General features: G+C 40.4%; 1 protein-coding gene across 1 annotated transcript in view; it reads left to right on the top strand.

Annotated features, from left to right (window-relative positions):
- Positions 1-258: 258 nt before the first annotated feature.
- The window catches only part of CDH17 (cadherin 17), a gene marked incomplete at its 3' end in the record, with an annotated part of 94,785 nt that continues 81,067 nt past the window's right edge, over positions 259-13,976 (top strand). Inside the window, exons 1-2 of the mRNA XM_081258667.1 lie at positions 259-284; positions 12,203-12,273. Of these exons, the coding sequence (XP_081114793.1) occupies positions 12,223-12,273 (51 nt within the window). The 5' untranslated portion in view covers positions 259-284; positions 12,203-12,222. The remainder of the gene's footprint in view (positions 285-12,202; positions 12,274-13,976) is intronic.

The raw sequence follows: 13,976 nt of genomic DNA, 5'->3' as shown, positions 1-13,976 counted from the left end.
AAAATTCAGAAACCTGTTTTCAGATGTATTAGATGTGAATTAACTTCTTTTGGTACAAACGCATTTTTTTCCTGGAGTACAATACCTTTTATGACACCTGATGGTTCCCGAAAATCAATAAAGCCAGTGGATGGTTAATGTTTGACTGAAGGTGAAGGGAGAGGCTGGGGAAGCAGAGCAGAGCAGGGGAGTGTCCTCTGGGGAAGATACTCAAGTCCCAGCAAGAGTCTCAACAGTTGAATGGAAGAAAATAACTTAACAACCATTTTGTTACTTACAGAAAGGTAAGCGTTGACATGTCTTAACTATGTCGATAGAGTACTTCTTTAAGAATGACAGAATAGAGGGTGGAGGGATTACTTAACTTGCTGGACAAATTTATTCCTTGAGGGGTGCTATGTATCATTTGCTGAGAAGGAAAGTTTATTCCTTGTGTGATAAGTTTTGCTTACCGAGCATAATTTCTTTCGTGGTTTCTTTTTATTAGTCTATATATTTTATAAATTCATTTGATGAAGTGGTTTGGCTTGAATCTAGCTTGGTAGTGACATGAAAGAAAAGAATAAACTTTTGGATGTTTAAATGTGGATTACACCCATTCTTTGTCATTAAAATATTTAAAAAGTTCCTAGCCCTGAGATGCCCTGGGGCTCTTATGCTCTACAAATCAGGGCTGGAATCTCATTTTCACAAAGTGTCATCTCTCAGATGTGGTCTTCAAAAACTGAGCATTCTCTTTACTTCTCAGAGAGTGAGATTCAATTTAGGATTCTTAGGACTGACTACCCAGGACACAGCAGGGAAGGGGAAAGTCATAGGAGGAAAAAAGCCCTTTCTTAAAAGAAGTGGAATAAGATTTGAAAACAGACAGATCTGCCTTCCCAATTGTGAAAGCAAGGCTGGTGTGTATGTTGGTCAGATCCCGTGCATTCTTTCGGCCACATTGGCAGATGTAACATCAACTAATGTGTGATTATTTTGAGATGTCAAAACGTGTACAGCTTATTGGTGTCTTCAAAGGTCCAGCCCCTGCCTCTGTCTCAGTTTTTTCTTCATTGTGAGTGACTTTCTGGGAACAGATGCCCTCTGTGATGGGGGATGCCAAACAGGAGATTGGAAGAGCAATGTATTCTCTAATGTTTTCTTGTCTTTATTTTTCTTCAAAAACTTAGATAGCAAGAGAGGAATAATTTGAAAGAAGAAGAAAGCATATGTTTAGGTGACATGGAGAATGGATGGCATTCAGCTCTCACCAGGAAACAAATGAGTCTTACTGAGTGAGGGTTTGTCATGGACTGTTGGGTATATAGTTTATGAGTCTTCAGGGTTGGGCAGATGGATTAGGCCAGTTTCATCATTTACCAGCCAGCAAGCACTGAACAGATTGCTTAAGCTCACTGTACCTTAATTTTCTCATCTACAAAATGGAGATATTTGCCTAACCAAGTGATTGTGATAGTCAATTAGATCAGCGTGTAAAGAACTCAGTACCTTGTCTGACCCAACAGACGTTCAATGAATATTAACCCTTCTTTCCATGAGAAAGTTCAAGCAGGTGATGCAGGTCAAACTGAGAAGTTGCTGCTTCATTCTCTAGAGGAAAAACCCAGTAATGCTGCAATAACTACATCACTCATTGTGCAAGGAAGAAACTAATTCTATGCCAAAGAAGTGGGGTCGAATAATATGAGAGGATGAGAAAACACTTGAGTTTTGCTTTTTTTTTTTTAAATGAGGCATTTTATTTTATTTATTTATTTTTGAGGGTTTTTTTAACATCTTTATTGGAGTATAATTGCTTTATAATGGTGTGTTAGTTTCTGCTTTATAACAAAGTGAATCAGCTATACATATACATATGTCCCCGTATCTCTTCCCTCTTGTGTCTCCCTCCCTCCCACCCTCCCTTTCCCACCCCTCTAGGTGGTCACAAAGCACCGAGCTGATCTCCCTGTGCTATGCGGCTGCTTCCCACTAGCTATCTATTTTACGTTTGGCAGTGTATATATGTCCATGCCACTCTCTCACTTTGTCCCAGCTTCCCCTTCCCCGTGTCCTCAAGTCCATTCTCTAGTAGGTCTGTGTCTTTATTCCCATCTTGCCCCTAGGTTCTTCGCCATTTTTTTTTTTTTTTTTTAGATTTCATATATATGTGTTAGCATACGGTATTTGTTTTTCTCTTTCTGACTTACTTCACTCTGTATGACAGACTCTAGGTCCATCCACCTCACTACAAATAATTCAATTTCATTTCTTTTTGTGGCTGAGTAATATTCCATTGTATATATGTGCCACATCTTCTTTATCCATTCATCTGTCGATGAACACTTAGGTTGCTTCCATGTCCTGACTATTGTAAATAGAGCTGCAATGAACATTATGGTACATGACTCTTTTTGAATTATGGTTTTCTCAGGGTATATGCCCAGTAGTGGGATTGCTGGGTCATATGGTAGTTCTATTTTTAGTTTTTTAAGGAACCTCTATACTGTTCTCCATAGTGGCTGTATCAATTTACATTCCCACCAACAGTGCAAGAGGGTTCCCTTTTCTCCACACCCTCTCCAGTATTGGACCTGCCCACCAGAAAGACAAGATCCAGCCTCATCCACCAGAACACAGGCACTAGTCCCCTCTACCAGGAATCCTACACAACCCACTGAACCACTGGGGGCAGACACCAAAAACAATGGGAACTACAAAACCTGCAGCCTGCGAAAAGGAGACCCCTAACACAGTAAGTTAAGCAAAATGAGAAGACAGAGAAACACACAGCAGATGAAGGAGCAAGGCAAAACCCCACCAGACCAAACAAATGAAGGGGAAATAGGCAGTCTATCTGAAAAAGAATTCAGAATACTGATAGTAAAGATGATCCAAAATCTTGGAACTACAATGGAGAAAATACAAGAAACAGTTAACAAGGACCTAGAAGAACTAAAGAGCAAACAAACAGTGATGAACAACACAATAAATGAAATTAAAAAATTTCTAGAAGGGATCAATAGCAGAATAACTGAGGCTGAAGAACAGATAAGTGACCTGGAAGATAAAATAGTGGAAATAACTACTGCAGAGGAGAATAAAGAAAAAAGAATGAAAAAAATTGAGGACAGTCTCAGAGACATCTGGGACAACATTAATGAGACATTTTAAAGCCCCTCTGATGTTTCACTATAAGCCTTCTGTTGAGGTGTGGGCGTGGCATCCTTTGAAACTTGCTAAGATGTCCCCTGGGAAAAGTCACTGTCACTCAAGGTGAAGATTGCATTTCTGGTACCTCCTCCATTCTTTTATGAAAGGCAAAATATATCCTGGCAGCAACTCGACTTCCTATTCCTTTGTCAAAGGAACTCTCTGGAGAGTGTGCTCTTGCTTTTCTTCCAGGTCAAGAGAGATGACTCTGAGAAGGAAAGCTGAGCACCACTATGTCCCTTTCTCCAAAGGCTGACAAATAAGTGCTTTTATGGCTGTTAGTTTACACAGATAGAAATATGCATATTTATTTGTTGGCATAAAATTGTATTCCTTCAGAAACCTCTGGTGTTGAATTTAGAAGGGGCTAGTTGTTCTGTGGTCTCCCCAGTGATTAAACAAGGAAAGAGTACTGACTTTTGTTAGGGGAATACCTATCTATCTATTTGTTACTTGTGAGAACAAACATGAATGTTTATTTAGGTATAAGAAATATTAACTTAATAAAAGCAGACATTCACCTAGTGCTTGAGGTTTTAACCATACTCGAGATGATTTTTTCACTTATGCATGTATGACAGACGAAGCTATCCTTGGTTATTGTGTATGTGACACAAAGAAAACTTAATTTCTCTTAAAATATTCTGTAAGACTGACACTGAGTGCTCTCATCCATGATATTCTGAATCAATGATTTCTTACCGTATGTTAATTATTTTAAAACGTTAGGACTTGTGTTTCTGAGTAAGAGATAAAGAGAAATCAGAAAGGTAGAGTTATGCCCTTAAAGAATATTCAAACTAAGGATGAGCACATCTTCCTCACACAGAGGGTCTGTGCTTGGTCTCTGCAGTCAGACTGACACCCTTTCCTCAACCTTGCTGAGCTGTTTCCTGCCCTGTGGGATGACAACAGGACCTGCCTATAGGATTGTTGTGAAACTTAAATGAAATAAGTCTTCCAAAGTACTTAGCTTAGTAAATGCTCATTAAATGCTAGTTTTTTAAACTTTCAATTATTAAAAAAACTAGCTACTGAGTGAGATTTCATAGTGGTATGGCATCCTTTATGAAGACAAAACTAAACTTATTTCCGCCTTACTCTCTTGCCCATCCCAGTTGTCAATTATGATTTAATTACAGAAATCAGAAAGTTAGCCTACTACACTCGAGCATGACTGTGCATTTTTGTCATTAGAGTCCTTGCCTCAAGGTCACCTCATAAATGAGCTAGTATTATAGCAAGTCTTTTGTTTTGTTTTAAATCTCAGTGTTTAAACCATATGGGATGGGATCTAATTGAGATTTACCTCGTACTGAATTTCTAAGGCCAGAATGTGTAGTTTTATTATCTGGACAAAATACTTATCTGTGCACTTTATAATACACAAAGAAGTGTTGTATAATGCATGAAGCAACACTTTGTCACAAATTATTAAGCCACTTTTTTGAGAAGTAGTGATTTCTACCCTCCTTTTTAGGCCAGAAAAGACCCTTGTGATGTTGTCCTGCTAGATATGGAAGAAAGAAAGTCCTCTCTCTGTCTCCCTTGTAGAGTTTCTGGGGTGGAAACCTGTGCACCTCAGAGAACTCAACACTGACATCCTTACCGCCAACCTGCTTAAGACATCAGAGAAGCATCACGGGGTGGGAGGGTCGCCATCTGTGTCCCCATGTGGGGGGCCTCCCTTCCCTCTGACCTCCTCACCCCTCCTGCCCCTTCTCTTGCTCATGCTGGGGGAGTGCCAGGTGGGACAATAGCCGGCTGGGAGTAAGAGTGATATCCCTTAGAATTCATTATTATTTTCTTTAATAATTATGCTTGTCATTTGTATTTAAGTCAATCATAGAAATTTAAAATATTTTAAGAGGAGCCATCTATCCTCTCATAAGACTATTTACCTGATCATGAACCTGTTGATTAAGTAAGAAATCACCCTCAATTTTGCATATGTGTAAATCCAGATTTTCATATGCTGAAAGGTTGGCATACTTATTGCAAAGTTTAGTGAGAGAACCAAGTGCTTACATCTATGTGTATGTTGGGTGGGGAGGGAGCCATCTACCCTTCCTTTCCCTTCCTTGTTCCTTCCTTCCTCCCTCCTTGCTGCCCTGCAAGGCAGCAGCCCAGATTTTATGCCTGCCTGTTTGTTTCTAGCTTATTAATGGTCACTTTCATTGGGTCCTTAATTTGCCAAGAGTGCAAATCGGTCAGATCCTCCTGGGATTTTTTTCTAAACCTTAAGTGATGTAATTGGTGCCAGAGATTTGTGAGTGAGAACACAAAGATGGGCATGATTGATCTGAACATTACTTGATGAACAATGGTGTGAGCAAGCTTTTTATCTGATCTTTATTCATATCTGGCCTTGCTGTATAATTTATGCTGCTCTTAGCAATACACAATGCAGAGGTAAACTAAATGGCACACAGGGTATTTGGTGCTGTTTGGTTCTGGTGATGTTATGAATTCTAGTCACATTCTTTCCTGTCTACATCACCTATGATATCTGAAAACAAATTTTGCGGTCCTCTCCTTTGTACCTTCTTTGTTCTTTGGAAATGTGTGGTTTAGCCTTAGAGCATGGTGACGTGTTTTAATTCAAAGCCCTTAACTTTTTTTTTTTAACAAAAAGGATGAGCCATGACTGACTCGATTTAAGGTTTGCCTATCACTTAGCTTTCGTAAGAGGGGGGGAAAATCAATGCTTATGTATCGATTTACTTGCAGATTTTGAGAACTGGGACTTAGAAATTTCCTGTCCTTACTCAGATAAATGGGGAAATGACTGGAGTGTCTAAAAATGCCTCTCGGAGTCTCTGGATCCCAGCAGGAGATTCAATCAAGCTTGGAATGGACCCCCTGGGATGCCGTGGGCACTGCATGTATAATAACTGGATAAAGCCCCATCTGAGGCCACCCTATCCTGGGACGGCAGTGCCTTTATCAGTCAAAACTAGAGTTCTTTGATATATTAGTTTGCTAGGGCTGCTGTAACAAAGTACCACAGACGGAGTGGCTTAAGCAATAGAAATTTATTGTGTCACAATAAATTTGTGGAGGCTCGAAGTCCAAAATGAAAGTGTCTGCAGGGCTGGTTCCTTCTGAGGGCCATAAGAATTGGTTTGAGGCCTTTCTCCTTGCCTCTCAGACAGCTGTCTTCCCCATGTATCTTCATGTTGTCTTTCCTCTGTGTGTGTCTCCACATCCAAGTTTTCCCTTTTGATGAGGACACCAGTCAGATTGGATTAGGGCCCACCCTAATGACTTAGTTCTAACTTTATTACCTCTGTAAAGACCCTGTCTCCAAAAGATCACATTCTGAGGTACTTGGGGGTTAGACTCCAACATGAATTTTTTTTTTTTTTTTTTTTTTTTTTGCCGTACGTGGGCCTCTCACTGTTGTGGCCTCTCCCGTTGCGGAGCACAGGCTCCGGACGTGCGGGCTCAGCGGCCATGGCCCATGGGCCCAGCCGCTCTGCGGCATGTGGGATCTTCCCGGACCGGGGCACGAACCCGCGTCCCCTGCATCGGCAGGCGGACTCTCAACCACTGCGCCACCAGGGAAGCCCTCCAACATGAATTTTGAGGCAGGGGACACCATTCAACCCATAACCCTTGGCTTGGTTAAAAAATAAGAGACTGCTGAGGTGAAGGTCAGAAGGAAATGAGAAGGAGAGAGGGTACAAATCAGAAATAGCTGTGCTGTAGGAGCCAAATCTCCTAGACTGACGGCCCTCTGAGAAGGCAGACTCATGTCAGCATCTGAAGAAGAAGAGCAGCTATGGAGTGAAAAAAAACCTTTTTGAATTTTTGGAAAGATGTGTAATAGATTCAGTGCTGCTGGATGTCTTATTTATCAGGATGCTTGTGCTTTCGTAGAGAGACTAATATATGAATAAGAGTAGAGGTGTGAAATTAGCCAGGCAGTGTGATCTTGGACAAGTCTGGTAACTTTTTTGATCCTCACCTCTTGATTTTTGATCTTTGAGAGAGAAATTTGAACAGTACCTGCTTCATAGGGTTCTTACGAAAAATCAATAAGATAATTCATATAAATCTCTCAGCATGTGCTGAGACAAAGGGCTTCTAGTAGATGTTAGCTGCTTTTGTGTTGTTATCCTGTCTGGACACAGATTCAGGATATGGAGGGTTTCAGTGTTTTCTGGGCTACGGTGAATTAAACGAAGGCTTCAGCCCTCATCTGCAAGTCCAGCAGCCCTGATTCTGCATTTGTAAATGGTCCAAGATTAAAGCAAGTGGTGGTGGCTTTTCAAAACTCCCCCTAAACCTCTGACCTCTGTTGCTAAGGATGTACTTGCCGTCTCAGATAGTTGCCATAGAAACTGTCTGAATTTAGTCTTTGTACCTGAGGAAACCCTGACAAATAGCAGAAATTCCCAGCAGATGGTTGGATCAACTATTTCAGGTAGTTCAGACGAAATGTCACTGAATTATGTGGAAATCTACTCCAATCCTTTGCCAAGTAGGGTTTGTGAAATAATCTATCAAGTGTGTATGGCTTGGTGATTTTAGGCAATTTCAGTTATAAACCATGGTTTCCCTCCAGCATCATTATGATCCAGGACGTGATATTCATTAGTGAAATTATGTCTGTAAAAAGAGGAGATATAGGCAAGACTTGTTTGAGAGGCTGAAGTCCTCTTCTGGAATAATCCTAGCAGTGGTGTAGTTTGCCTTGGATCATTCAGACGAAGGCTTTGCCTGGCCACTTCATTTGGCTGTGAGGGTGTTGCTGTGAAGGGTGCTCCTTGAGTATCCTTATGGCCAGGGCCATTGAAAGCTGGGAATGGTGATAGGAGCTGTCCTGTGGGACAATATTTAATTTCTGACTAAGCAAACTTGGGTGGCAGAAGGAATTTTTATTTGACAAACACTGTTCAAAATATTAACTTATTGAGTCCCATAACTCTCAAAAGTAGATACTATTATTATCCTTGCTTTACAGATGAGTAGACATGAGTCAGTGAAGGAGCCAGGATCCAAACCAGACAATCTAACAACCACATGGTATGATAGATTTGTCCACAAAGAAATCACGAGACCCTAGGCATGGGAGCAGAAAGCAATTACTTTTGTTTCCCACCAGAAACCCTCCGTGAAGGATGAAACTAAATGTAAATGACAAAAGAAAGGATAAGTCTAATGCTACGTTTACTTTTTAGGTTCCATTAAAACACCCCGGACGGTGGCCTGTTTGAGCGTCTGACTAAAATAGGGCATTTATTTTATTTTTATTTGCTTTTTATCATTCAACTTACATGTCTTTGGAAGATTGAAAGTGCTAAAAAAATCATTTCAAGTGGAGATGGTATATATATCAACCAGTTCTTAACCTATTTACTGAACAGAAATCTGTTCATGTATTTAAAAGAGAAATAATCCTCTTCATCAACAATAAAAATTTATTACTTTGCATCAAAATAAATCTTTAGATCTCAAATTAGTTTCCTATAACATTTTCTGTTTATTCTGAAAGCTCTTATAGATTGGACAAACTGATAGAATACCAATGTTAGACAATCACAGTGTTTTAGAATTTAACAAACATCTGTTGAGAGCTTAGTATGTGCACGCCATACTATGAAGAGCCATGAGAGGTTTAAAAAAATATAATTTTAAAATGAGGCCTCTTTCTTGAAGGATTTTGTATTCTAGTAGAGGCAGCAACACAGACGTGTAAATACATGATAAAAAATAAAACGCAGGCAGGAGAGGCCTTGAGAGGAAGATGCTTCTGGCTGGAAATCAGGGAGATTTCATGAAGGACATAGGTTCTAGCTCCATGAAGCAGACCCTGTACCCCTTATTTTGTCATCCCCGTTCTTAGCACAGTATCTGGCACATAATAGAATTATTAAATTCAGTGATTTTAAAATAAATGAATAAGTTGGTCTTAGATGGTAGGGTGTGAGAAGTAAAAGTAGAAGTGAGAAAGGATAATCTCAATCCAGCTTGATTCAGAAAGTATCAATTGTCATTTACTCTGGGTGGGGCCCTGTGCCGGGTGGGGAGAACAACCAGTGACAAAGCGTGGAGACAGGGAAGCTCGGTGCAAAGTCCGTGGGGTGCTCAGCATTACTGGGTGTGGTGGGTGTGGGAGATAAGGCCAGAAGAGTAAAGTGGGAGCAGCATTTAAAGGATCTTGAGGGACTTCCCTGGTAGTGCAGTGGTTGGGAACCTGCCTGCCAATGTAGGGGACACGGTTTCGAGCCCTGGTCCGGGAGGGTCCCATGTGCCGCGGAGCAACTAAGCCTGTGCGCCACCACTACTGAGCCTGCGCTCTAGAGCCCACGAGCCACAACTGCTGAGGCCTGTGCGCCCGGAGCCCGTGCTCCGCAATGGGGGTGGGGGGGTCACAGCAGTGAGAAGCCCACGTGCCTCAGTGAAGAGTAGCCCCAGCTCACCACAGCTAGAGAAGTCCCATGTGCCAGCGAAGACCCAACGCAGCCAAAAAAATAAAAATAAATAAAGTTCTTGAACACTGAGGGGTTTGAGGAGAAAGATCCTCAAATGTGTCATTATTGTCTGTATTTTTACTTCTCTTAAGCAAATATTGGTTGATAGCTGATCATGTTTATTTGGCTAATATAAAAAAAGACTAGTTAGACTTAAGAATACCAATTTATTAAAAAAATATGTCATGAAGAACCTAGGGGTAAAACGGGAATAAAGACACAGACCTACTTGAGAATGGACTTGTGGATATGGGGAGGGGGAAGGGTAAGCTGTGACAAAGCGAAAGAGAGGCATGGACATATATACACTACCAAACGTAAGGTAGATAGATAGTGGGAAGCAGCCGCAGAGCACAGGGAGATCAGCTCGGTGCTTTGTGACCACCTGGAGGGGTGGGATGGGGAGGGTGGGAGGGAGAGAGATGCATGAGGGAAGGGATGCGGGAACAGATGTATATGTATGACTGATTCACTTTGTTATAAAGCAGAAAATAAAAAATAATAATAATAAAAAAAAGAACAAGCTAGAAAAAGAATAGATACATGTATATGTATAACTGAATCACTTTGCTATACACCTGAAACTAATACAACATTGTAACTCATCTATACTCCATTATAACATAAAAATTAAAAAAAATAAAAGAACAACAACAACAAAAAAAGAATACCAATTTATTCATTTAGATACATTTCATATTGCAGTATGCTAGAACCTGCGATTGTTATTTGTTTCAGTGTGTTTCCAAACCCCGTGAGCAGTCTAAAGCAGCAGAAAAATGTCTTGCTTGTGTTGACAAGGAGCCAATTCTAAAATGATGTTTGGACACATAGACCAGACTAATTCTGTAGCAAAAGCTCATTTCTAAACATTCACAAAATTTACAGATCTAATTGCACTGAAGGGTTATAGTCCTAGCTCTTCCTTAAAATAGCTGTAGATCCTTGGGACAAGTTGCTTCATTTATATAGCATGTACAAGCAATATGTACATTTTATACGCCTCTACATCTCTACACCTACAGCTACGTCTCTTCAGCTATCACACTGTGTAGGGTATAGCAGAAAGACTCGAAAGACTCTTTGGACTTTGGCATCTGACAGATCTGGTTGGAAACACAGCAATATCACTTCCTAGTTATGTGTCTTTAGGTAAATGGCTTAACTTTGAACCTCAATTTCCTCATGTACAAAATAAGAGTAACATTTCCTAATTCATTATGTCTGTGAGAAACTCATAAGAGCACTCCTTTATTACTGAGCAATTGCTATGTATTTTCCATTTGAGGAAACTGAGGCACCGAGAGATTAAGTAGTACACCCACGGCCACACAGCTAATGAAAGGCCAAGCTGGGTTTCCGGTCCAGGCTGACTCAGAGTTTACCTTTGGCACCTCTGTCATCCTGTTTGTAAAGGTCCCTCCACTAATCTACCCTATAGAATGATGCTTAATAAAAAGGCTCATTTCTATCTTTATCTCCCAGGGCATTTGTGAAGCTAAAATGGGATAGTACTTTGACCTTTTAAAAATTCAAATATAAACTATCCAAAAGTAAGGAATTAAACAATTTCAGGGTCTAAATTTTTAGAGTAGTTAGAATTTTATAACCATTTTCCCATGCTGATTATATTGATGATATAAGTTCAATGTAGAAAACTTTAAAAAATAAAGAAAAAGATAAAGAAATAAACCAAGATCATCCACAATCCCTAGAGGCAATAAAATAATTGGAATTTTAGTGAAGTGAATGCATTCTTCATTTCCCCTGTTTTTTGTTTTGTTTTGTTTTAGCAGTCCAATATTATGATAGGCAACAACCCTGCTTTACAGGCCATATGGAAAATTTATCTCAGATCTTAAAATCAGTTAGTCATGATGTGTCTTAGGGTGAAAGTTATAATTTCCGTGAAATGCAAAGCACAAGGAAAAAGGAAAAATAACTTTGAACAGAATAGAAGAGGGGCAGAGTTTGGATTTTTATTGGGTTGTTTTTGAAGTAATAAGAAGTACATTTTTTCCTTAGATGTATTACATAGTTAACAGCAAGGTTTAGAAGAGCAAAGAGGCAGCTGGTGAGGTCTTTGAATGAAGGGTTGTGAACATTCTTGGGTTCTTCCTGCTTGAAGAAGCTCATCTATTTGTAGCTTTGAATCAGCACCACTAAAATTTTAGTATCTAGTTATTGTGGCATTTGCCAAAGCATATATCCCCCACACATCTAATGAGTGAAAATTATACTTATTGCCTACCATTTAAGACTCTTAAATGAAGAAGACTACTAAAGTGAAACGGTTAGTAAAGATGGAATTAGCACACGCTTGTTTCCGGATGTTGACTTGTGGTTGCTGTGGACAAGGTATCAGGAAGCTTCTGGAAGGCCAGGCTGTTCCACAGAGGAGAGGCTGAGCTTCAGGGATGCCTTCTACTAGGTTTATAAATGAATATCATCCAATGATCCTTTATGCTTGGAGAAACATGGTTTTAACAGGATGGCAACTAATCAACTTATCTCCGGTTTATTCACAGGAGTTTGAATAAAGAAAACCATGATGATGCAAGCCCAACTGCACTGCTTGTGTCTCTTTACACTTTACTTGGTAAGAGAAGAGAATGTTCTTTATTTATTTAGTAGAATATTTCCAGTCATCCTTCTACTCCGTACCAAGGAAGCAACGGCTATCATCATTTAAAATATAGTCTATCAAAATTAACTCATTGTGAGCAAAGGACACTTTGCTCCGATGGACTATTTTTGTTGAAATAGCTACAAGTAATATGTCCAACCTTTTACCAGAGATGTGCTTTCTCCTCAGCTCTTAAAAGCCAATGCCACTTCACAGGCAAGGTTTAAACAAATCCATCTACTTAGCTTTAGACCATTGCATACAGCTCAGGGAATCTGGAAAGAAAAGTATACTGATACATGTGTTAGTCTATGTCCCTTAATCTTGACTTTTTTTTTTTTTAACTTTGACCATGAGAAATTACCACCGAAATTAAGAAAAGCATTTTCTCCATTTTTGACCCCGCTCTGCTCTGTACTTTTCTTCCCGTATATGGCTTGGAGTTTTCTGACCAAATTTGTGCTTAGTCACTTGCTGAGCTAACCCTATCGTCTCGGGCTTCTAGAAGTTGGAGCTGGATGGAACCTGGGGAGACCAGACCTTAACCTCGGGTAGAGACAGGGATGTCGTCTTCACTTTACTTATGAAGCTCATAAAGGTTATACACTTGCCACATCTGTTGTATTATGAAGCAAGATTATGGGGAGGCATTTGTTTTCTCCTTAGAAGGAAGCTACTAGATCCTCATACCTCTAATCTTGGTTCCTTTCTTCTAAAACCCAAATATACCATATTGAATTTCAAGTTCCAGAGAGCCCCTGAGAGCCCACACAGTTCAAAATATTTAGAGTGAAATACAGCCAAATTTGTAAACCTACCAGAGCTTTCCCCTTGGGGGGAAAATCTGCAGTTCAAACCTTACGAGCAAGGTGCATCCTCACAGACCTGGGCTTGAAGCTTGTAGCTAAGACTGCCTAAGGACTGGGTTTAACATCCCCACTTGACTTCTCTCCTCTTCCTACCCTCTCAGATGTCCTTTGCTATCTATATTATCTCAGAATGGTGGTGTAGTCAGTGCCTAGTTCAAACTTGGCACTGCTATTGATTGGTGGTAAGAACTTGGGTGAGTTACTAAGCTCTGAACCTCAGTTTTCTGCCCTGTGAAATGGGTCTCATAATAGTACTTGCCTTATGTGGCAATTAAATGAGATAATGCATTTATAAAGCCCTTGGATCAATGACTGGCACTGTCTAAGGACTTGATAAATATTAGCAATTGTTATTACTACCACATTTTAAATATTCAGCGTCGGGGCTTCCCTGGTGGCGCAGTGGTTGAGAATCTGCCTGCTAATGCAGGAGACACTGTTTCGAGCCCTGGGCTGGGAGGATCCCACATGCCGCGGAGCAACTAGGCCCGTGAGCTACAACTACTGAGCCTGCGCGTCTGGAGCCTGTGCTCCGCAACAAGAGAGGCCGCGATAGTGAGAGGCCCGCGCACTGCTATGAAGAGTGGCCCCCGCTTGCCACAAGTAGAGAAAGCCCTTGCACAGAAACGAAGACCCAACACAGCAAAAATAAATAAATTAATTAATAAACTCCTACCCCCAACATCTTAAAAAAAAAAAAAAATTCAGCGTCTACACTCAGATGGACTCTGACCTCCATGAGGAGGACTGTGTTTTAGTCATCTTTGCAGCCTCAGCACATAGCACAGTGCCCGGAACAACTTAGAA

Source organism: Mesoplodon bidens (genome assembly GCF_964165515.1).
Source record: "Mesoplodon bidens genome assembly, chromosome: 16".
Lineage (NCBI taxonomy): Eukaryota > Metazoa > Chordata > Mammalia > Artiodactyla > Ziphiidae > Mesoplodon > Mesoplodon bidens.
Note: the sequence above shows the minus strand (reverse complement) of the source record. Positions and strands in the feature narration are given on the sequence as shown.